Source organism: Aquarana catesbeiana, linkage group LG10, assembly GCF_042186555.1.
Source record: "Aquarana catesbeiana isolate 2022-GZ linkage group LG10, ASM4218655v1, whole genome shotgun sequence".
NCBI classification, from domain to species: Eukaryota; Metazoa; Chordata; class Amphibia; order Anura; family Ranidae; genus Aquarana; species Aquarana catesbeiana.
The window spans coordinates 261,368,904-261,394,941 of NC_133333.1; the positions used below are offsets into that span (position 1 = coordinate 261,368,904).

At 52.4% G+C, this 26,038-nt stretch overlaps 1 protein-coding gene across 2 annotated transcripts in view; it reads left to right on the forward strand.

Annotated features, from left to right (window-relative positions):
• The window catches only part of SLC45A1 (solute carrier family 45 member 1), a 58,556-nt gene that overhangs the window by 27,458 nt on the left and 5,060 nt on the right, over positions 1-26,038 (forward strand). For both annotated transcript variants that reach the window (XM_073603714.1, XM_073603715.1), the window contains exons 3-7: positions 3,008-3,100; positions 14,791-15,015; positions 19,817-20,550; positions 24,291-24,444; positions 25,616-25,792. In XM_073603714.1, the coding sequence (XP_073459815.1) occupies positions 3,008-3,100; positions 14,791-15,015; positions 19,817-20,550; positions 24,291-24,444; positions 25,616-25,792 (1,383 nt within the window). The remainder of the gene's footprint in view (positions 1-3,007; positions 3,101-14,790; positions 15,016-19,816; positions 20,551-24,290; positions 24,445-25,615; positions 25,793-26,038) is intronic.

The following is a 26,038-nucleotide window of genomic DNA, read 5'->3' on the forward strand; positions in this document are numbered from 1 at the left end:
TCAGCAGTGACTCAGCAGCTCAGCTCACCCTGCTCCCCCTCCCAGCGGTGACTCTGCAGCTCAGCTCACCCTGCTCCCCCTCCCAGCAGTGACTCAGCAGCTCAGCTCACCCTGCTCCCCCTCCCAGCGGTGACTCTGCAGCTCAGCTCACCCTGCTTCCCCTCCCAGCAGTGACTCAGCAGCTCAGCTCACCCTGCTCCCCCTCCCAGCAGTGACTCTGCAGCTCAGCTCACCCTGCTCCCCCTCCCAGCAGTGACTCTGCAGCTCAGCTCACCCTGCTCCCCCTCCCAGCAGTGACTCAGCAGCTCAGCTCACCCTGCTCCCCCTCCAGGCAGTGACTCAGCAGCTCAGCTCACCCTGCTCCCCCTCCAGGCAGTGACTCTGCAGCTCAGCTCACCCTGCTCCCCCTCCAGGCAGTGACTCTGCAGCTCAGCTCACCCTGCTCCCCCTCCCAGCAGTGACTCAGCAGCTCAGCTCACCCTGCTCCCCCTCCCAGCAGTGACTCAGCAGCTCAGCTCACCCTGCTCCCCCTCCAGGCAGTGACTCTGCAGCTCAGCTCACCCTGCTCCCCCTCCAGGCAGTGACTCTGCAGCTCAGCTCACCCTGCTCCCCCTCCCAGCAGTGACTCAGCAGCTCAGCTCACCCTGCTCCCCCTCCCAGCAGTGACTCAGCAGCTCAGCTCACCCTGCTCCCCCACCAGGCAGTGACACTGCAGCTCAGCTCACCCTGCTCCCCCTCCAGGCAGTGACTCTGCAGCTCAGCTCACCCTGCTCCCCCTCCAGGCAGTGACTCTGCAGCTCAGCTCACCCTGCTCCCCCTCCCAGCAGTGACTCAGCAGCTCAGCTCACCCTGCTCCCCCTCCAGGCAGTGACTCAGCAGCTCAGCTCACCCTGCTCCCCCTCCAGGCAGTGACTCAGCAGCTCAGCTCACCCTGCTCCCCCTCCAGGCAGTGACTCTGCAGCTCAGCTCACCCTGCTCCCCCTCCAGGCAGTGACTCTGCAGCTCAGCTCACCCTGCTCCCCCTCCCAGCAGTGACTCAGCAGCTCAGCTCACCCTGCTCCCCCTCCCAGCAGTGACTCTGCAGCTCAGCTCACCCTGCTCCCCCTCCCAGCAGTGACTCTGCAGCTCAGCTCACCCTGCTCCCCCTCCAGGCAGTGACTTTGCAGCTCAGCTCACCCTGCTCCCCCACCAGGCAGTGACACTGCAGCTCAGCTCACCCTGCTCCCCCTCCAGGCAGTGACTCTGCAGCTCAGCTCACCCTGCTCCCCCTCCAGGCAGTGACTCAGCAGATCAGCTCTCCCTGCTCCACCTCTCAACAGTGACTCAGCAGATCAGCTCTCCCTGCTCCCCCTCTCAACAGTGACTCAGCAGCTCAGCTCACCCTGCTTCCCCTCCCAGCTGTGACTCAGCAGCTCAGCTCACCCTGCTCCCCCTCCCAGCAGTGACCCAGCAGCTCAGCTCACCCTGCTTCCCCTCCCAGCAGTGACCCAGCAGCTCAGCTCACCCTGCTCCCCCTCCCAGCTGTGACTCAGCAGCTCAGCTCACCCTGCTCCCCCTCCCAGCAGAAGCTCAACAGGTCAGCTCCCCCTGCTTCCCCTCACAGCAGTGACTCAACAGCTCAGCTCACCCTGCTTCCCCTCCCAGCAGTGACTCAGCAGCTCAGCTCACCCTGCTCCCCCTCCCAGCAGTGACTCAGCAGCTCAGCTCACCCTGCTCCCCCTCCAGGCAGTGACTCAGCAGCTCAGCTCACCCTGCTCCCCCTCTCAGCAGTGACTCAGCAGCTCAGCTCACCCTGCTCCCCCTCCCAGCAGTGACTCAGCAGCTCAGCTCACCCTGCTCCCCCTCCAGGCAGTGACTCAGCAGCTCAGCTCACCCTGCTCCCCCTCCCAGCAGTGACTCAGCAGCTCAGCTCACCCTGCTCCCCCTCCAGGCAGTGACTCAGCAGCTCAGCTCACCCTGCTCCCCCTCTCAGCAGTGACTCAGCAGCTCAGCTCACCCTGCTCCCCCTCCAGGCAGTGACTCAGCAGCTCAGCTCACCCTGCTCCCCCTCCCAGCAGTGACTCAGCAGCTCAGCTCACCCTGCTCCCCCTCCCAGCAGTGACTCAACAGCTCAGCTCACCCTGCTCCCCCTCTCAGCAGTGACTCAACAGCTCAGCTCACCCTGCTCCCCCTCTCAGCAGTGACTCAACAGCTCAGCTCACCCTGCTTCCCCTCTCAGCAGTGACTCAGCAGCTCAGCTCACCCTGCTCCCCCTCTCAGCAGTGACTCAACAGCTCAGCTCACCCTGCTTCCCCTCTCAGCAGTGACTCAGCAGCTCAGCTCACCCTGCTCCCCCTCCCAGCGGTGACTCTGCAGCTCAGCTCACCCTGCTCCCCCTCCCAGCAGTGACTCAGCAGCTCAGCTCACCCTGCTCCCCCTCCCAGCGGTGACTCTGCAGCTCAGCTCACCCTGCTCCCCCTCCCAGCAGTGACTCAGCAGCTCAGCTCTCCCTGTTCCTCTTCCATGCTAATCTCGGAGGTGAACACGGAGCGGGATTAATTTATTTCCTAAAACAATCGAATGTACAACATAAAAGACGTGAGATCGTCCCTCATACACAGAAAATAGAGAAATCATCGATCATTTCCAGAGCCGATCGTCTTCCTCCCAGCAGATTCACCACATTCAGTCATTTCTCATGCGATCGCTCAGATCCTTCCTTTCATGAAAATGACGGTTTATTGAACTGTCTGGGAGAGGCGAGTCGTTTGTTGATACGATCGTTATATTCCTCGCATTATAATTTGTAGAGCCGGCACATCGGCGATCGAATTACCAACAACTGATTACTAATGTAATGACCTGAGACGATCGGTGCAGCATTATACAATCCGATTGTATGAAAGGTGAATCTGATCCCCCGACAATGATGTCACGTCCGGGTCTACAATGGATGGGGGGAGGGGGAGCTCCTATGACATCACAAGATGATGTAATAATATGACTTGTATTTGATTGGCTTCCTCAGGTTTCCTCCTCCAGCCGTTATTGGGGGCCTGGAGTGACACCTGCGTGTCCAGGTTTGGCCGGAGGAGACCCTTCATCCTCGTTCTCTCCATAGGTGAGTGACCAACAACGGGGGGAGGGGGGTCCATTACAGACCAATTAGAGGTATATTTACATGTCACATAGGAAATCACTGTGGTAGGCACTGCTACTACATAACTACTACACCTCTACTACACCACTACTACACCACTACTACACCACTACTACACCTCTACTACACCACTACTACACCACTACTACACCTCTACTACACCACTACTACACCACTACTACACCACTACTACACCTCTACTACACCACTACTACACCACTACTACACCTCTACTACACCTCTACTACACCACTACTACACCACTACTACACCACTACTACACCACTACTACACCACTACTACACCACTACTACACCACTACTACACCTCTACTACACCGCTACTACACCACTACTACACCACTACTACACCTCTACTACACCACTACTACACCACTACTACACCTCTACTACACCACTACTACACCACTACTACACTGCTACTACATCACTACCACCCTACTACCTCACCCCAACCACATCTCTACTACACCACTACTACACCTCTACTACATCACTACTACACCACTACTACACCTCTACTACACCACTACTACACCTCTACTACACCACTACTACACCACTACTACACTGCTACTACATCACTACCACCCTACTACCTCACCCCAACCACATCTCTACTACACCACTACTACTACACTACTACACCACTACTACACCTCTACTACACCACTACTACACCACTACTACACCACTACTACACTGCTACTACATCACTACCACCCTACTACCTCACCCCAACCACATCTCTACTACTACACTACTACACCACTACTACACCTCTACTACACCACTACTACACCACTACTACACCACTACTACACCACTACTACACCTCTACTACACCACTACTACACCACTACTACACCTCTACTACACCACTACTACACCACTACTACACTGCTACTACATCACTACCACCCTACTACCTCACCCCAACCACATCTCTACTACACCACTACTACACCTCTACTACATCACTACTACACCACTACTACACCTCTACTACACCACTACTACACCTCTCCTACACCACTACTACACCACTACTACACTGCTACTACATCACTACCACCCTACTACCTCACCCCAACCACATCTCTACTACACCACTACTACTACACTACTACACCACTACTACACCTCTACTACACCACTACCACCCTACTAAACCACTACTACAGTGCTACTACACCTCTACTACACCACTACTACACCTCTACTACACCACTATCACCCTACTACACCACTACTACACCACTACCACCCTACTACACCACTACTACACCACTACTACAACTCTACTACACCACTACTACACCTCTACTACACCACTACTACACCACTACCACCCTACTACACCACTACTACATCACTACCACCCTACTACCTCACCACAACTACATCGCTACTACACCACTATCACACCTCTACTACACCACTACTACACCACTATCACACCTCTACTACACCACTATCACACCACTACTACACCTCTACTACACTGCTACTACACCTCTACTACACCACTACTACACCACTACCACCCTACTACCTCACCACAACTACATCTCTACTACACCACTATCACACCTCTACTACACCACTACTACACCTCTACTACACCACTATCACACCTCTACTACACCACTACTACACCTCTACTACACCTCTACTACACCTCTACTACATCACTACCACCCTACTACTTCACCACAACTACATCTCTACTACACCACTATCACACGTCTACTACATTGCTATCACACCGCTACTACACCACTACTGCACCTCTACTACACTGCTACTACAACAGTCTCACACTGATACTACACTGCTACTACACCTCTACTACACTGCTACTTCACCACTACTAAATCACTACCACCCTACTACCTCAGCACAACTACATCTCTACTACACTGCTACTGCACCACTACTACACAGCTACTACACCAGTATCACACCACTACTACACCACTATCACACCGCTACTTCACTGCTACTGTACCTCTACTACACCACTACTACATCACTACCACCCTACTACCTCACCACAGCTACATCTCTACCATACCACTACTACACAGCTACTACACTGCTATTACATCGCTATCACACCACTACTACACTACTACTGCACCTCTACTACACTGCTACTACATCGCTATCACACTGCTACTGCACCATTATCACAACACTACTACACTGCTACTACACCTCTAGTACACCGCTACTAAATCACTACCACCCTACTACCTAACCACAACTACATCTCTACTACACCACTACTACACTGCTACTGCACCTCTACTGCACCGCTACTACTACGCTATCACATCACTACTACCTCACCACAACTATATCTCTACTACACAGCTACTAGACCCTTATTATATCTCTACTATACCATTACTACCCTACTACCTCACCGCTACCACATCTTTACTACACCATTAATACACAGCTACTGCACCTCTACCTCACCGCTACTACAGGGATGATTGGTAGTTTCTGGGTCCTGTGTGGAGTGAGTCCCGGTTCTCACTGATGTAAATCACATGATAATGGAAATCGCTTTGCTTTCAATGTTGCCGGTTCTGATAAATGAAGTCAGGAAAAGGTTTCTGTACTACTTGGTGCAATTTACAGAATAACTCGGCCCCATAGAATGTGGAATTACATCAAAGTGTCATCTCAGTCATGTGATCCGAGGAGCCGCACCGCACACAGGAAGTCACTTTCTTGTTATCGGCGCCATTCAGAGAACATTTTACATTTTCTCAATGAATGGAAAGAATCTGTGATTGGATGAGGTGGAGAGGTGGAGCAGTGACATCATGATCTCCATCTCATCCAATCAGAGAACACTTTGTATTCCTTATCCTGGAAGTAAGGTGAAGATCACTGTAGTAGCAGTGTAGTAGTGGTGTAGTCATAGTGATATACAGTAGTAGCCATGTTGTAGAGGTGTAGTGATGGTGTCTTAGCAGTGTAATAGTGGTGTAGTAGCAGTGTAGTAGAGTTATAGTTGTGGTAGTTGTAGTGGTGGTGTAGTAAAGGTGCAGTAGTGGTGTAGTAGCAGTATAGTAGATGTGTGGTAGAAGTATAGTAACGGTGTAGTAGAAATGCAGTAGTAGTGTTGTAGCATTGTATTGGAGGTGTAGTAGAGGTGTGGTAGAGGTATAGTAGTGGTGTAGTTGTGGTCTAGTAGCTGTTTAGTGGAAATGTATTAGGAGTGTAGTAACGATGTAGTAGGGGTGTAGTAGCAGCGTAGTAGAAATGTTTTAGGGGTGTAGTAGAAATGTATTAGGGGTGTAGTAGCGGTGTAGTAGAAATGTATTAGGGATGTAGTAGAAATGTATTAGGAGTGTAGTAGCAGTGTAGTAGAAATGTATTAGGAGTGTAGTAATGGTGTAGTAGGGATGTATTAGGGGTGTAGTAACAGTGTAGTAGGGATGTATTAGGGGTGTAATAGCAGTGTAGTAGAAATGTATTAGGGGTGTTGTAGTGGTGTAGTAGAAATGTATTAGGGGTGTAGTAGAAATGTATTAGGAGTGTAGTAGCGGTGTAGTATAAATATATTAGGAGTGTAGTAGCAGTGTAGTAGGGGTGTAGTAGCGGTGTATTAGAAATGTATTAATGGTGTATTAGGGGTGTAGTAGCGGTGTAGTAGACATGTATTAGGGGTGTAGTAGCAGTGTAGTAGAAATGCATTAGGGGTGTAGTAGAAATGTATTAGGAGTGTAGTAACGGTCTAAAAGGGATGTATTAGGGTTGTAGTAGCAGTGTAGTAGTAATGTATTAGGGGTGTAGTAGTGGTGTAGTAGAAATGTATTAGGGGTGTAGTCGCAGTGTAGTAGAAATGTATTAGGGGTGTAGTAGAAATGTATTAGGGGTGTAGTTGCAGTGTAGTAGAAATGTATTAGGGGTGTAGTAGTGGTGTAGTAGGGGTGTAGTAGTGGTGTAGTAGATAGGTATTAGGGGTGTAGTAGCGGTGTAGTAGAAATGTATTAGGAGTGTAGTAGGGGTGTAGTTGCGGTGTATTAGAACTGTATTAGGAGTGTAGTAATGATGTATTAGGGGTGTAGTAGCAGTGTAGTATGGGTGTGGTAGTGGTGTAGTAGAAATGTACTAGCGGTGCAGTAGAAATGTATTAGGGGTGTAGTAGAAATGTATTAGGGGTGTAGAAGCAGTGTAGTAGAAATGTATTAGGGGTGTAGTAGTGGTGTAGTAGGGGTGTAGTAGTGGTGTAGTAGATAGGTATTAGGGGTGTAGTAGCGGTGTAGTAGAAATGTATTAGGAGTGTAGTAGGGGTGTAGTTGCGGTGTATTAGAACTGTATTAGGAGTGTAGTAATGATGTATTAGGGGTGTAGTAGCAGTGTAGTAGAAATGTATTAGGGGTGTAGTAGCGGTGTAGTAGAAATGTATTAGGAGTGTAGTAACGGTGTAGTAGGAGTGTATTAGGGATGTAGTAGTGGTGTAGTAGAAATGTATTAGGGGTGTAGTAGTGGTGTAGTAGCGGTGTAGTAAAAATGTATTAGGAGTGTAGTAGTGGTGTAGTAGCGGTGTAGTAGAAATGTATTAGGGGTGTAGTAGTGGTGTAGTAGCGGTGTAGTAAAAATGTATTAGGAGTGTAGTAGTGGTGTAGTAGCGGTGTAGTAGAAATGTATTAGGGGTGTAGTAGCAGCGTAGTAGGGATGTATTAGGGGTGTAGTAGGGATGTATTAGGGGTGTAGTAGCGGTGTAGTAGGGATGTATTAGGGTTGTATTAGCGGTGTAGTAGCAGTGTATTAGGGGTGTAGTAGCAGTGTATTAGGGGTGTAGTAGTGGTGTAGTAGGGCTGTATTAGGGGTGTAGTAGTGGTGTAGTAGGGATGCATTAGGGGTGTAGTAGGGATGTATTAGGGGTGTAGTAGGGATGTAGTAGCGGTGTAGTAGGGATGTAGTAGTGGTGTAGTAGCGCTGTAGTAGGGATGTAGTAGCGGTGTAGTAGGGATGTAGTCACAGTGTAGTAGGGATGTAGAAGCGGTGTAGTAGGGATGTAGTAGCGGTGTAGTAGGGATGTAGCAGTGGTGTCGTCGCGGTGTAGTAGGGATGTAGTAGCGGTGTAGTAGGGATGTAGTAGCAGTGTAGTAGGGATGTAGCAGTGGTGTAGTCGCAGTGTAGTAGGGATGTAGCAGTGGTGTAGTCGCGGTGTAGTAGCAGTGTAGTAGGGATGTAGCAGTGGTGTAGTAGGGATGTAGTAGTGGTGTATTAGGGATGTAGTAGCGGTGTATTAGGGATGTAGTAGCGGTGTATTAGGGATGTAGTAGCGGTGTATTAAGGATGTAGTAGTGGTGTATTAGGGATGTAGTAGTGGTGTAGTAGGAATGTAGTAGTGGTGTAGTAGGGATGTAGTAGCAGTGTAGTAGGGATGTAGTAGCTGTGTAGTAGGGATGTAGTAGTGGTGTATTAGGGATGTAGTAGCAGTGTAGTAGGGATGTAGTAGCTGTGTAGTAGGGATGTAGTAGCAGTGTAGTAGGGATGTAGTAGCGGTGTAGTAGGGATGTAGCAGTGGTGTAGTCGCAGTTTAGTAGGGATGTAGCAGTGGTGTAGTCGCGGTGTAGAAGGGATGTAGTGGCGGTGTAGTAGGGATGTAGCAGTGGTGTAGTCGCGGTGTAGTAGGGATGTAGTAGCAGTGTAGTAGGGATGTAGCAGTGGTGTAGTAGGGATGTAGTAGCGGTGTATTAGGGATGTAGTAGTGGTGTATTAGGGATGTAGTAGCGGTGTATTAAGGATGTAGTAGTGGTGTATTAGGGATGTAGTAGTGGTGTAGTAGGAATGTAGTGGTGGTGTAGTAGGGATGTAGTAGGGATGTAGCAGTGGTGTAGTAGGGATGTAGTAGCGGTGTATTAGGGATGTAGTAGCGATGTATTAAGGATGTAGTAGTGGTGTATTAGGGATGTAGTAGCTGTGTAGTAGGAATGTAGTAGCAGTGTATTAGGGATGTAGTAGTGGTGTAGTAGGGATGTAGTAGCTGTGTAGTAGGGATGTAGTAGCGGTGTAGTAGGAATGTAGTAGCGGTGTAGTAGGGATGTAGCAGTGGTGTAGTAGCGGTGTAGTAGGGATGTAGTAGCTGTGTAGTGGGGATGTAGTAGCTGTGTAGTAGGGATGTAGTAGTGGTGTAGTAGGGATGTAGTAGCAGTGTAGTAGGGATGTAGTAGCTGTGTAGTAGGGATGTAGCAGTGGTGTAGTTGCAGTGTACTAGGGATGTAGTAGCGGTGTAGTAGGGATGTAGTAGCGGTGTAGTAGCGGTGTAGTAGGGGTGTCTATACAGTGATTTCCAGTTCCTAGAGAACCCCTAGGTCTGGTATATATATATAGTTGGTGTAAAGCTGGAAGAATGTCGCTCGGTAGGGATGTAGTAGCGGTGTAGTAGGGAAGTAGTAGCAGTGTAGTAGGGATGTAGTAGCAGTGTAGTAGGGATGTAGCAGGGGTGTAGTTGCGGTGTAGTAGGGGTGTCTATACAGTTGGTGTAAAGCTGGAAGAATGTCGCTCGGTGGGGATGTAGTAGCAGTGTAGTAGGGGTGTAGTAGGGGTGTAGTAGCGGTGTAGTGGGGGTGTCTATACAGTTGGTGTAAAGATGGAAGAATGTCGCTCGGTGGGGATGTAGTAGCGGTGTAGTAGGGGTGTAGTAGCGGTGTAGTAGGGGTGTCTATACAGTTGGTGTAAAGCTGGAAGAATGTCGCTCGGTAGGGATGTAGTAGTGGTGTAGTAGGGATGTAGTAGCGGTGTAGTAGGGATGTAGTAGCGGTGTAGTAGGGGTGTAGTAGCGGTGTAGTAGGGGTGTAATAGCGGTGTAGTAGGGGTGTAGTAGCGGTGTAGTAGGGGTGTCTATACAGTTGGTGTAAAGCTGGAAGAATGTTGCTCGGTGGGGATGTAGTAGCGGTGTAGTAGGGGTGTCTATACAGTTGGTTTAAAGCTGGAAGAATGTTGCTCGGTGGGGATGTAGTAGCGGTGTAGTAGGGGTGTAGTAGGGGTGTAGTAGGGGTGTAGTAGCGGTGTAGTAGGGGTGTCTATACAGTTGGTGTAAAGCTGGAAGAATGTTGCTCGGTGGGGATGTAGTAGCGGTGTAGTAGGGGTGTAGTAGGGGTGTAGTAGCAGTGTAGTAGGGGTGTCTATACAGTTGGTGTAAAGCTGGAAGAATGTTGCTCGGTGGGGATGTAGTAGCGGTGTAGTAGCGGTGTAGTAGGGGTGTAGTAGGGGTGTAGTAGCGGTGTAGTAGGGGTGTAGTTGGGGTGTAGTAGCGGTGTAGTAGAGGTGTAGTAGCGGTGTAGTAGCGGTGTAGTAGCGGTGTAGTAGGGGTGTCTATACAGTTGGTGTAAAGCTGGAAGAATGTCGCTCGGTGGGGATGTAGTAGGGGTGTAGTAGCGGTGTAGTAGGGGTGTCTATACAGTTGGTGTAAAGCTGGAAGAATGTTGCTCGGTGGGGATGTAGTAGCGGTGTAGTAGGGGTGTAGTAGGGGTGTAGTAGGGATGTAGTAGCGGTGTAGTAGGGGTGTAGTAGCGGTGTAGTAGCGGTGTAGTAGGGGTGTCTATACAGTTGGTGTAAAGCTGGAAGAATGTTGCTCGGTGGGGATGTAGTAGCGGTGTAGTAGGGGTGTAGTAGGGGTGTAGTAGGGATGTAGTAGCGGTGTAGTAGGGGTGTAGTAGCGGTGTAGTAGCGGTGTAGTAGGGGTGTCTATACAGTTGGTGTAAAGCTGGAAGAATGTCGCTCGGTGGGGATGTAGTAGGGGTGTAGTAGCGGTGTAGTAGGGGTGTCTATACAGTTGGTGTAAAGCTGGAAGAATGTTGCTCGGTGGGGATGTAGTAGCGGTGTAGTAGGGGTGTAGTAGGGGTGTAGTAGGGATGTAGTAGCGGTGTAGTAGGGGTGTAGTAGGGGTGTCTATACAGTTGGTGTAAAGCTGGAAGAATGTCGCTCGGTGGGGATGTAGTAGCGGTGTAGTAGGGATGTAGTAGCGGTGTAGTAGGGATGTAGTAGCGGTGTAGTAGGGGTGTAGTAGCGGTGTAGTAGGGGTGTCTATACAGTTGGTGTAAAGCTGGAAGAATGTCGCTCGGTGGGGATGTAGTAGGGGTGTAGTAGCGGTGTAGTAGGGGTGTCTATACAGTTGGTGTAAAGCTGGAAGAATGATGCTCGGTGGGGATGTAGTAGCGGTGTAGTAGGGGTGTAGTAGGGGTGTAGTAGCGGTGTAGTAGGGGTGTCTATACAGTTGGTGTAAAGCTGGAAGAATGTTGCTCGGTGGGGATGTAGTAGCGGTGTAGTAGGGGTGTAGTAGGGGTGTAGTAGGGGTGTAGTAGCGGTGTAGTAGGGGTGTCTATACAGTTGGTGTAAAGCTGGAAGAATGTTGCTCGGTGGGGATGTAGTAGCGGTGTAGTAGGGGTGTAGTAGGGGTGTAGTAGGGGTGTAGTAGCGGTGTAGTAGGGGTGTCTATACAGTTGGTGTAAAGCTGGAAGAATGTTGCTCGGTGGGGATGTAGTAGCTGTGTAGTAGCGGTGTAGTAGGGGTGTAGTAGGGGTTTAGTAGCGGTGTAGTAGGGGTGTAGTAGGGGTGTAGTAGCGGTGTAGTAGGGGTGTAGTAGCGGTGTAGTAGCGGTGTAGTAGGGGTGTAGTAGCGGTGTAGTAGCGGTGTAGTAGCAGTGTAGTAGGGGTGTCTATACAGTTGGTGTAAAGCTGGAAGAATGTTGCTCGGTGGGGATGTAGTAGCGGTCTAGTAGGGGTGTAGTAGCGGTGTAGTAGGGGTGTAGTAGCGGTGTAGTAGCGGTGTAGTAGCGGTGTAGTAGGGGTGTAGTAGCGGTGTAGTAGGGGTGTAGTAGCGGTGTAGTAGGGGTGTCTATACAGTTGGTGTAAAGCTGGAAGAATGTTGCTCGGTGGGGATGTAGTAGCGGTCTAGTAGGGGTGTAGTAGCGGTGTAGTAGCGGTGTAGTAGGGGTGTAGTAGCGGTGTAGTAGCGGTGTAGTAGGGGTGTAGTAGGGGTGTAGTAGCGGTGTAGTCGCGGTGTAGTAGCGGTGTAGTCGCGGTGTAGTAGCGGTGTAGTAGGGGTGTCTATACAGTTGGTGTGAAGCTGGAAGAATGTCGCTCGGTGGGGATGTAGTAGCGGTGTAGTAGGGATGTAGTAGCAGTGGGGATGTGACACTCGGGGTTCCTCACACATACGGGGGGGGCGGAGAGGATAAAATTGCGTGAGAAGGAAGAGGGAAGGATTGGGATTCAGTGATAAGAGGAAGTTATAAATCTCACCTTTATGTACTCAGTGCTGAGCCGACGCCCTGAGGACATTATCCGATCGTTGTCTGGGAGAGCCAATAACAAAGCTTTGTTCCCTCCAGAGGAACCTGCAGAGAGAAAGACAACGGAGTCCATAAAGATGTCACCGAGAATCGATCCTCCCCCATCCAATCTTCATACACAGTGGTCTGACCCGCCTCCTGCCCAGCGCTCCAATCAGTAACCCTTATGCCGCGTACACACGATCGGATTTTCCGACAACAGACGTTCGATGTGAGCTTGTTGTCGGAAAGTCCGATCGTGTGTAGGTTCCCTCGGACATTTGTTGTCGGAATTTCCACCAACAGATGTTTGACAGCTGGTTCTCAAATTTTCCAACACAACAAAATCCGATGTCGGAAATTCCGATTGTGTGTATACAATTCCGACGCACAAAGTCCCACACATGCTCAGAATCAAGCAGAAGAGCCGCACTGGATATTGAACTTCATTTTCTCGGCTCGTCGTACGTCTTGTATGTCATCCTGCGTTTGTTCTTGGCGATCGGAATTTCCAACAAGATTTGTGTGACCCGTGTGTGTGCAGGACAAGTCTAAGCCAACATCCGAAGGAAATAAATCCAGGATTTTGTTGTCGGAATGTACGATCAATGTCCGATCAATGTGCGATCAATGTCTGATCAATGTGCGATCAATGTGCGATCAATGTCCGATCAATGTCCGATCAATGTCTGATCAATGTGCGATCAATGTCTGATCAATGTGCGATCAATGTGCGATCAATGTCCGATCAATGTCTGATCAATGTGCGATCAATGTGCGATCAATGTCCGATCAATGTCCGATCAATGTCTGATCAATGTGCGATCAATGTCCGATCAATGTGCGATCAATGTCTGATCAATGTGCGATCAATGTGCGATCAATGTCTGATCAATGTCCGATCAATGTCCGATCAATGTGCGATCAATGTCCGATCAATGTGCGATCAATATCCGATCAATGTCCGATCAATGTCTGATCAATGTCTGATCAATGTGCGATCAATGTCCGATCAATGTGCGATCAATATCCGATCAATGTCCGATCAATGTCTGATCAATGTCTGATCAATGTCTGATCAATGTGCGATCAATGTCCGATCAATGTGCGATCAATATCCGATCAATGTCCGATCAATGTCTGATCAATGTCTGATCAATGTGCGATCAATGTCCGATCAATGTGCGATCAATGTCCGATCAATGTCCGATCAATGTCTGATCAATGTCTGATCAATGTCCGATCAATGTCTGATCAATGTCCGATCAATGTCCGATCAATGTCTGATCAATGTGCGATCAATGTCCGATCAATGTCCGATCAATGTCCGATCAATGTGCGATCAATGTCTGATCAATGTCCGATCAATGTCCGATCAATGTCCGATCAATGTCTGATCAATGTGCGATCAATGTCCGATCAATGTCCGATCAATGTCCGATCAATGTGCGATCAATGTCCGATCAATGTGTACGCGGCATAACCCTCTCTGAGCAGCACTGCTGATTGGAGCTCTGGGCAGGGGGCGGGTCAGACTAATGTGCTCTCCAATTAAAAATGTAAAAAAAAAGAGACCCCAATTATTATTACCACCTATGTGTGTGACTGACGCGTTTCTTCTCCGTCTACCAACTATTAATGAAGAAATGAAAGGAGAAGTTCAGGGAAAGATCTTCAGGCCGAGCTTCTCCTATAGATCACATTATAGATCACATTATAGATCACATTATTGATCACATTATAGATCACATTATTGATCACATTATTGATCACATTATAGATCACATTATTGATCACATTATTGATCACATTATAGATCACATTATTGATCACATTATTGATCACATTATAGATCACATTATTGATCACATTATTGATCACATTATTGATCACATTATAGATCACATTATTGATCACATTATTGATCACATTATAGATCACATTATAGATCACATTATTGATCACATTATTGATCACATTATAGATCACATTATTGATCACATTATTGATCACTTCCTTCTGCACTCCTGTGACCCGCATTCAGCCGACAATCAGCTAAACTCGGCTATCAGCTGACACTCAACCAGTCCAGGCTCTGGAGAGATCCCGACTTTTATGTCGGGATCCACCCAGATGCTTGGACTGGCGCTGATTCTCAGAGAGCCACTAGAAGCCTGAGTCGCTCCCACCCCTTACACAGCCCGGCACTCCGGTGAGCACTGGAGGGGAGAGCGGGGAGCGGTTGCAGTTTGTGGATATTGTGAGCGGAATATTCTGCAGTCATGAATTATTTTCTAAGAACATTCTAATGATTTTTGTTCCAGGAGCCTTATTTGGCCTTACACTGCTGCTGAATGGGAGGGACATTGGCCTGTCTGTGGGGGACACCCAGACCGACCATAAATGGGGCCTCATCCTCACCATCTGCGGAGTCATCCTCATGGATTTCAGTGCCGACTCTGCGGATAATCCCAGCCATGCCTACATGATGGACGTGTGCTCCCCAGGGGATCAGGATCGGGGACTCAATATTCATGCACTGCTTGGTGGTAAGTACTGCACTCAACTCCCCGCTCACCCATTGCCCCCTCCACCCCCCCTACTCACCCATCACCCCCTCCACCCCCCTCCAGCCCCCTACTCACCCATCACCCCCTCCACCCCCCCTACCCACCCATCACCCCCTCCACCCCCCTCCACCCCCCTACTCACCCATCACCCCCTCCACCCCCCTCCACCCCGCTACTCACCCATCACCCCCTCCACCCCCTCTACCCACCCATCACCCCCTCCACCCCCCTCCACCCCCCTACTCACCCATCACCCCCTCCACCCCCCTACCCACCCATCACCCCCTCCACCCCCCCTACTCACCCATCACCCCCTCCACCCCCCTCCACCCCCCTACTCACCCATCACCCCCTCCACCCCTCTACTCACCCATCACCCCCTCCACCCCCCCTACCCACCCATCACCCCCTCCACCCCCCTACCACCCCCCTACTCACCCATCACCCCCTCCACCCCCCTACTCACCCATCACCCCCTCCACCCCCCTACCCACCCATCACCCCCTCCACCCCCCTACCACCCCCCTACTCACCCATCACCCCCTCCACCTCCCCTACCCACCCATCACCCCCTCCACCCCCCTACCACCTCCCTACCCACCCATCACCCCCTCCACCCCCCTACCATCCTGCTACTCACCCATAACCCCCTCCACCCCCCCTACTCACCCATCACCCCATCCACCCCCCTACCCACCCATCACCACCTCCACCCCTCTACCCACCCATCACCCCCTCCACCCCCCTACCCACCCATCACCCCCTCCACCCCCCTACCCATCCATCACCCCCTCCACCCCCCCTACCCACCCATCACCCCCTCCACCCCCCTCCACCCCGCTACTCACCCATCACCCCCTCCACCCCCCCTACTCACCCATCACCCCCTCCACCCCCCTACCACCCCCCTACTCACCCATCACCCCCCCTACCCCCCTACCCACCCATCACCCCCTCCACCCCCCTACCCACCCATCACCCCCTCCACCCCTCTACCCACCCATCACCCCATCCACCCCCCTACTCACCCATCACCCCCTCCACCCCCCTACTCACCCATCACCCCCTCCACCCCCCCTACCCACCCATCACCCCCTCCACCCCCCTACCACCCCCCTACTCACCCATCACCCCCTCCACCCCTCTACCCACCCATCACCCCATCCACCCCCCTACCCACCCATCACCACCTCCACCCCCCTACCCACCCATCACCCCCTCCACCCCCCCTACTCACCCATCACCCCCTCCACCCCCCTACCCACCCATCACCCCCTCCACCCCCCCTACTCACCCATCACCCCCTCCACCCCCCTACCACCCTGCTACTCACCCATCACCCCCTCCACCCCCCCTACTCACCCATCACCCCATCCACCCCCCTACCCACCCATCACCACCTCCACCCCTCTACCCACCCATCACCCCCTCCACCCCCCTACCCACCCATCACCCCCTCCACCCCCCTACCCATCCATCACCCCCTCCACCTCCCCTACCCACCCATCACCCCCTCCACCCCCCTCCACCCCGCTACTCACCCATCACCCCCTCCACCCCCCCTACTCACCCATCACCCCCTCCACCCCCCTACCACCCCCCTACTCACCCATCACCCCCCCTACCCCCCTACCCACCCATCACCCCCTCCACCCCTCTACCCACCCATCACCCCCTCCACCCCCCTACCCACCCATCACCCCCTCCACCCCTCTACCCACCCATCACCCCCTCCACCCCTCTACCCACCCATCACCCCATCCACCCCCCTACTCACCCATCACCCCCTCCACCCCCCTACTCACCCATCACCCCCTCCACCCCCCCTACCCACCCATCACTCCCTCCACCCCCCTACCACCCCCCTACTCACTCATCACCCCCTCCACCCACCCATCACCCCATCCACCCCCCTACCCACCCATCACCACCTCCACCCCCCTACCCACCCATCACCCCCTCCACCCCCCCTACTCACCCATCACCCCCTCCACCCCCCTACCCACCCATCACCCCCTCCACCCCCCCTACTCACCCATCACCCCCTCCACCCCCCTACCACCCTGCTACTCACCCATCACCCCCTCCACCCCCCCTACTCACCCATCACCCCATCCACCCCCCTACCCACCCATCACCACCTCCACCCCTCTACCCACCCATCACCCCCTCCACCCCCCTACCCACCCATCACCCCCTCCACCCCCCTACCCATCCATCACCCCCTCCACCTCCCCTACCCACCCATCACCCCCTCCACCCCCCTCCACCCCGCTACTCACCCATCACCCCCTCCACCCCCCCTACTCACCCATCACCCCCTCCACCCCCCTACCACCCCCCTACTCACCCATCACCCCCCCTACCCCCCTACCCACCCATCACCCCCTCCACCCCTCTACCCACCCATCACCCCCTCCACCCCCCTACCCACCCATCACCCCCTCCACCCCTCTACCCACCCATCACCCCCTCCACCCCTCTACCCACCCATCACCCCATCCACCCCCCTACTCACCCATCACCCCCTCCACCCCCCTACTCACCCATCACCCCCTCCACCCCCCCTACCCACCCATCACCCCCCTACCACCCCCCTACTCACCCATCACCCCCTCCACCCCTCTACCCACCCATCACCCCATCCACCCCCCTACCCACCCATCACCACCTCCACCCCCCTACCCACCCATCACCCCCTCCACCCCCCCTACTCACCCATCACCCCCTCCACCCCCCTACCCACCCATCACCCCCTCCACCCCCCTACTCACCCATCACCCCCTCCACCCCCCTACTCACCCATCACCCCATCCACCCCCCTACCCACCCATCACCCCCACCACCCCTCTACCCACCCATCACCCCCTCCACCCCCTACCCACCCATCACCCCCTCCACCCCCCTACTCACCCATCACCCCCTCCACCCCCCTACCCACCCATCACCCCCTCCACCCCCCCTACTCACCCATCACCCCCTCCACCCCCCTCCACCCCCCTACTCACCCATCACCCCATCCACCCCCCTACCCACCCATCACCCCCTCCACCCCTCTACCCACCCATCACCCCCTCCACCCCCCTACCCACCCATCACCCCCTCCACCCCCCCTACTCACCCATCACCCCCTCCACCCCCCTCCACCCCCCTACTCACCCATCACCCCCTCCACCCCCCTACCCACCCATCACCCCCTCCACCCCCCCTACTCACCCATCACCCCCTCCACCCCCCTCCACCCCCCTACTCACCCATCACCCCCTCCACCCCCCTACCCACCCATCACCCCATCCACCCCCCTACCCACCCATCACCCCCTCCACCCCTCTACCCACCCATCACCCCCTCCACCCCTCTACCCACCCATCACCCCATCCACCCCCCTACCCACCCATCACCCCCTCCACCCCCCCTACTCACCCATCACCCCCTCCACCCCCCTCCACCCCCCTACTCACCCATCACCCCTTCCACCCCCCTACCCACCCATCACCACCTCCACCCCCCTCCACCCCCCTACTCACCCATCACCCCCTCCACCCTCCCCCTACTCACCCATCACCCCCACCACCCCCCTCCACCCCCCTACTCACCCATCACCCCCTCCACCCCCCTACCCACCCATCACCACCTCCACCCCCTCCACCCCCCTACTCACCCATCACCCCCTCCACCCCCCTACCCACCCATCACCCCATCCACCCCCCTCCACCCCCCTACTCACCCATCACCACCTCCACCCCCCTCCACCCCCCTACTCACCCATCACCACCTCCACCCCCTCCACCCCCCTACTCACCCATCACCCCCTCCACCCCCCTACCCACCCATCACCCCATCCACCCCCCTCCACCCCCCTACCCACCCATCACCACCTCCACCCCCCTCCACCCCCCTACTCACCCATTACCCCCTCCACCCCCCTACCCACCCATCACCACCTCCACCCCCCTCCACCCCCCTACTCACCCATCACCCCCTCCACCCCCCCTACTCACCCATCACCCCATCTACCCCCCTACCCACCCATCACCCCCTCCACCCCCCCTACCCACCCATCACCCCCTCCACCCCCCTACCACCCCCCTACTCACCCATCACCCCCCCTACCCCCCTACTCACCCATCACCCCCTCCACCCCCCCTACCCACCCATCACCCCCTCCACCCCCCTACCCACCCATCACCCCCTCCACTCCCCTACCCACCCATCACCCCCTCCACCCCCTACCCACCCATCACCCCCTCCAGTCCCCTACCCACCCATTACCCCATCCACCCCCCCCTACCCACCCATTACCCCATCCACCCCCCTACCCACCCATCACCCCTTCCACCCCCTTACCCACCCATCACCCCCTCCAGCCCCTACCCACCCATCACCCCTTCCACCCCCCTACCCACCCATCACCCCCTCCACTCCCCTACCACCCCCCTACCCACCCATCACCCCTTCCCCCCCCTTTACCCACCCATCACCCCCTCCAGCCCCTACCCACCCATCACCCCATCCACTCCTCTACCCACCCATCACCCCATCCACTCCTCTACCCACCCATCACCCCCTCCACCCCCTACCCACCCATCACCCCGTTCACTCCTCTACCCACCCATCACCCCCTCCCCCACCTATCACCCCATCCACCCCCCTACCCACCCATCACCCCCTCCAGCCTTCCATGCTAAAAATAAGATGCCATACATCCCACCTCTAGTCTGTAAGTTTTGTCCAGAACAATTATTGTTGCAATATAAGGAAATTATATCTCTTCCTTCAGGCCTTGGTGGTGGTTTTGGCTATGTGGTTGGCGGCATTAACTGGAACAAGACCAGCTTTGGAAAAGCCATTGGAGGACAGTTACGGGTGATCTATCTGTTCACCTCAATAACATTGACCATCATGACAATCCTGACGTTATTCAGCATCCCAGAAAAACCTCTTCAGTCCTTCAGCAAGAAGAAGAAAGTGATGAAGAGCCCCAGTCTTGCCCTTCCTCCATCACCTCCCATATTTTTTGAAGAACATGAAAACCAACAACAACGCTCCCAGAACTCCAACCACTTGTATGCAAGTTTCACCAGTCCCATCTCCCCCCTCAGCCCCCTCACACCAAAGTACGGAAGCCTCATCAGCCGGGACAATTCTCTAACTGGAATTCATGAGTTTGCTTCCTCGTTTGGCACGACCAACATTGACAGCGTTCTCATTGACTGTTTTACCGGAGGGCACGATGGATTCACCACAAGCTCCGGTAGTTTGCCAAGACAGGCCAGCAGCCTTCCTCGAGTACCCGAGAATCTGTACGGCGGTGGTAACCGAAGCCTGGACCCCGCAGACCACCTGACAAGTCCTGGCACAGATAGAACCAGCTTAAGAGTCGGGTCCCTTGATGCACCAAAGCCAAGATCATCAGGAATTCTGAAAAGGCCGCAGTCCCTGGCCATTCCGGATATAGTCACGGGAACTTGTCCTGAGAGCAGCCGCAGGCGGAATGTAACCTTCAGCCAACAGGTAACATGGACAAGATGATAAAAGCATTCCAATATTTCAGAGGGATGGGGCACAGCAGTCACCGGGGTCAAGTTTAACACCCTTATTTAAAATGTTTGGAGGGACTCATACTGGGAACCACAGAGAGTTCAACATTTCATGAGCTCCAATGGCTCAGCGTGACTTCTGGGGTCATCACAAAGACATAAATATGTTGGAACAGTCCCAACTTCAAAGTGTATCTGAAGGCAACAGTGGGGTAGGGTTAGCACCCCTTTGTGTTTATTTCTGTGTTCCTGCTGGGAAGATTTACCCTCTGTAGCGCCACCTCCTGGCCAGGGGCAGGGAAAACATGCCTCCACGCAGGGGGAGGAGTAGCATTACCCCAGGGTGGATTCATGGCTGCAGTGGATATGGTCACAACAATGGTGGGCATGGGTCATTTTTTTTCACGTTTTATTGCTCCAACTTACAGGGAGAGAAGGTTAGGGTATCAGCCTCAGCCAGCAACAGGGCTCCAGACTCTGCCACACATCTCCTCCATCCAAGGGAGTGCCAGGATCCTCTGGGGGAGGACACCAAGCCTCCTCCAGCGGGATTTCCATCCTCTGGCTCTTCAACCTTGGGTGCTACGTTCTTCATGCCCAGGCAGGGCAGCTTGAGGATTTCTTACAAGGCTCAAACAGGCTTCTGTTCTGGCCTTGTCAGTGCAACTGTTCTGCACACACCCTCCCCAGGCTGCAGGCAGGGGGAAGAGACCCCACCAGGCCACTCCCCAAACATTTAAATTCTCCTCTGCCCCACTGCCAATGAACCTCTTAGTGGTTGTCAGAGTCAGAGGACATAGATGCTGAATAGCCCAAGATTGTCACTGCCCTCATATCTATTGCCCCAATTGCAAGTGACACACAGTGGCAGCAGCAACCCCTGAACCTAGAGGAGAGCCAAATTTTAAAAAACGACAAATTGACCTTGACAACTACCACCTAGAACAGGGGGGTGCCAACCTCCATTTCATCGCAGGCATCACCGGCATTATGGTTGCCCTCAAGGGGCCATTTGTATCTCTAAGACCCCTTTCACACTGGGGCGGTTTGCAGGCGGTATTGCGCTAAAAATACCGCCTGCAAACCGCCCCTAAACAGCCTCCGCTGTTTGTTCAGTGTGAAAGCCCGAGGGATTTCACACTGAAGCGGTGCGCAGGCAGGGCGGTGAAAAAAGTCCTGCAAACCGCTTTTTTGGAGCGGTGAAGGAGCGGTGTATACACCGCTCCTTCACCGCTCCTGCCCATTGAAATCAATGGGACAGCGCGGCCATACCGCGGTAATACTGCGGCTATAGCCGCGCTGTACGAGGGATTTTAACCCTTTTTCGGCCGCCAGCGGGGGGTAAAACCGCACCGCTAGCGGCCGAATACCGCTGCAAGAACGACGGTACAGCAGCGCTAAAAATAGCGCTGTTGTACCGCCGACGCCCCCACCGCCCCAGTGTGAAAGGGGCCTAAGAGTAGATGTCCAGAGATGAGTCTCCCTGAGAAGAAGTGGTGAAGGAACTGGCAGAGGAGTTCTGTTGTCCTCTTTGCTGCCAACTGCTGAGATGAGGTGGGGGCGGAGACGAGATAGGGGGGTGCAGCTGCAGACGAGGTGCGAGGGCCACATGTAGTGGCCTGGAGGGCTGGATTCGGCCCGTGGGCCTTGTGTTTGACACATGTGACCTAGAAGAACTAAATTTACTAGACACCTATGAATACAGGGTGGCCACGCCTCTATATTTGGCCGGGTGACCAATGCCATGGGGACTAAACAGTGAGAAAAATCCAAAGTTTTGGGATATCACCAGAACAGGAATGGAGAGGAAATCTTTCAGTGGGAGGAACTGAAATTCAGAGAGGTCTCCCCGGTGGGACATATGACTGTCATGGGAGGCGTTGTACCCCTTCTCTTTACTATCCAAAACTTTAAGTAATGGTTTTGGCTATAGATATACTTTAAATATGGAATCTGGGCATTCAAAGCCAACATTAAGCCCTTATTAATGATCCATTTGATACATAATTTGTTTTGTTACATGATTTTAGCTTATATGTCTATAAAAAATGTTTATGTAAAAAAAGAACGTTTTCCGGAGGGATAAAAGGGATTTCCGGAGGGATTTCACATAGGTTGGACTTGATGGACTTGTGTCTTTTTTCAACCTCACCTACTATGTAACTATGTAACTATGTATGTAAAAGGAAGCTTCAGCTGTTGTCTTCTGTTTCTGCGAATTCTGCCGCATGCTGATCCTCCGGTCTTAACACTTTGAGTCATTATTGCAGAACAAGTCTGTAGATAAAGTTTTCTGACTTTATTGATCTGATTACTTGTTCTGGGTTGACTCGACCAATATTGACACCAAACAGATAGCTAGTCAACTAGAAAGAGGACATCAATGGAAGCCTCCATATTTCTCTTAGGAAATGTTCATTTTAGAATGTATCTCCATCCAAACAGATATTTCATAATTGAGTGGACAGCGGTAGGCTGAGACATCCAAGAGTCAAGTGGTAAAACTTCTTTGCTGTATTTTTTCCCTGTTGCCCCCGCCACCCTTCCCCCATAATGCTAACATGAAGGGATTGCCCTCACTGTGTGACACCATCTTTTGACTTTGTAAATCATTTAACCTCATAGCAAAATGAAGATATCAGCGTAGAGTGGAGTCATCCCTTAAGTTGTTTACTATAAAGAGACCCTCTGATTTTCCCATGCAGGACAAAGCAACAGGTTCCCTTTAATGCCATTCCCCACCAACTGCACATAGTCATCCTTTCTTCATTTCTACCCCCCCCCCCCCCACACACACACACACCTCCATTCAGCTGCTTGGAGTAAGTGAAGGAACCACTCCAGCCATGAGGACTACTCCCTATCCCCATGGGACAACACTGGGTACCTAACCAACCAATCACCAGCGATGTCACATGCGAGGAGGAGGAGTGAGGAGTCACATGCGAGGAAGAGGAGTGAGTTACACGCTCCTCCATACCTGGAAATACCCGACTTTTTTCTTCACTCCAATTGGCTAAATGGAGCAGTGGGGGTACAAAAGAAAGGAGAATATGTGATGCTGGTGAGGATGCCAATAAAGTACACCCATTGACCCGCATGGTCAATGAAAAGGTTGACTTCAAGGTATTTCCTTGGGTTTTTAACCCCCCCATAAAATTGTTTGCTAAAAGCAAAATGGGAGGAAACTCAGTGGGTCCTCCATAGGAATTAATGGGAAATCTTTTATCAAATCATCCTTTACAGTCCTGGGTGGGGAGGTGCTTAGGCAGGCCAACAGTCATCAGACACCCCAAGAGCAGGAAGTCAAGTCACGTCGTGTCTATGTAAATTAATCCAAATACATGAGGTTCTTCTCAGGCATACATGCATACACTGCGCTATCTGCTAAGCACACTTCACCATATAGATGTCTAGGCTGTACTAGAACACAGCGCTATCTACTGAGCACACTTCTCTATATGGGGCCCAGGCTGTACCAGAACATTGCGATATCTGCTGAGCTCACTTTACCATATGGGGCCCAGGCTGTACCAGAGCATTGCTGATCACAGTTCAGGTTTAAACTCTGCCAACTGGTTCTCTTTAAATGTGAATTGTTGTATCTGAGTTTGAGGACATGTGAGGTGACTGTGCATGACTTAATGTTACATGGTTTGATTCCTAGGTGTTTCTGACTGTATTGTATGCTGATATGGAGTTCTTATGGTGCAGGTGGCTAACATATTGCTGAACGGTGCAAAGTACGAAAGCGAACTCAATGGATCCAACGAGATATCTCGTCAAAGGCTTTCCATGAAAGTCCTCTGCTCGTCCATCTACCACATGCCCAAAGCTCTGCGCAATCTATGCATCAACCATTTCTTAGGTAAATTCCGGTATCAATGCTGTGTGGGAGTTTAATATATTGTGAGCCTCGTACCAGGACTTCCCTCTCCATCCCAGGGGCACAGAAACCTTAGCAAACCTCATTTATCGGGGTGTCCAAGGGAAGTATGGCTTCAGGTTGTCCAATGGAGGTATGGCCTCGGGGTGTCCAATGGAAGTATGGCCTTGGGGTGTCCAAGGGAAGTATGGCCTTGGGGTGTCCAAGGGAAGTATGGCCTCGGGGTGTCCAAGGGAAGTATGGCCTCGGGGTGTTCAATGGAAGTATGGCCTTGGGGTGTCCAAGGGAAGTATGGCCTCGGGGTGTCCAAGGGAAGTATGGCCTCGGGTGTCCAAGGGAAGTATGGCTTTGGGGTGTTCAATGGAAGTATGGCCTCGGGGTGTCCAAGGGAAGTATGGCCTCGGGGTGTCCAAGGGAAGTATGGCCTCGGGGTGTCCAATGGAAGTATGGCCTCAGGGTGTCCAAGGGAAGTATGGCCTCGGGTGCCCAAGGGAAGTATGGCCTCAGGTGTCCAAGGGAAATATGTTCTCGGGGTGTCCAAGGGAAGTATGGCTTCGGGGTGTTCAATGGAAGTATGGCCTTGGGGTGTCCAAGGGAAGTATGCCCTTGGGGTGTCCAAGGGAAGTATGCCCTTGGGGTGTCCAAGAAAAGTATGGCCTTGAGGTGTCCATGAAAAGTTTGGCCTCGGGGTATCCAATGGAAGTATGACCTGAGTCAGTGTTGGTAAAAAAAGTCAATCAGATATGTAGTTCTTGTGCTTGACATGTTCAGTGCCAGCCAGGAAGACTGGTGTAAGGGGAATGTTGGTGAGGTGATCGGTTCCTAGGCACGGCATTCCCTAACAAGGACCATTCTGGTGGAGCACTGTGAACCACGATGGCTCTAGAGTTGGTCATTCTTTGTGGTTCCATATGGCAGGAGTGAGATCAGCAGGAGACCCTTTGAAAAGTCCTCCCGCTTCTGAGTCACATTGATTGACCCATTCAGATATCTTTATATTTCGTAAGTTATAAGTAGGGTTGATCAACAATTTATTTATTATCCTGGAGTTCAGATTTTATGATATAGAAGGCTCGTCCCTTACATATTGTAGAATAGTTTTAGTCTGGATTGTTTAGAATTCCTCATTAAAATGCTCCTTTGTTTTTCGCAGGTTGGCTGTCATTTGAAGGAATGTTGCTCTTCTATACGGACTTCATGGGTGAGGTGGTCTTTCAAGGAGATCCTAAGGCTCCCCACAATTCTGAGGAATATCATAAATACAACGCTGGTGTTACAATGGGTTGCTGGGGGATGTGTATATATGCTTTCAGTGCTGCTCTTTACTCAGGTATCTGTACTGCCACACAGGATACAATCTGATTGTACAATCTTCTTTAGATCGAAAAACAACTATCTAGTGTGACCTTCTACTTGCCCCTGCTGATTGGTTATACTTTAAATGGATAGGAGTCAGTCCTGATTGATTATACACTATATGGGAAAAATTATGAGGAGACCCCTGGGATTGTGGAATCCCATGGTTCCGGTGAAGGGTCCTGGTAATACTCATGCTCTTCCAACCTTGTATTAACAG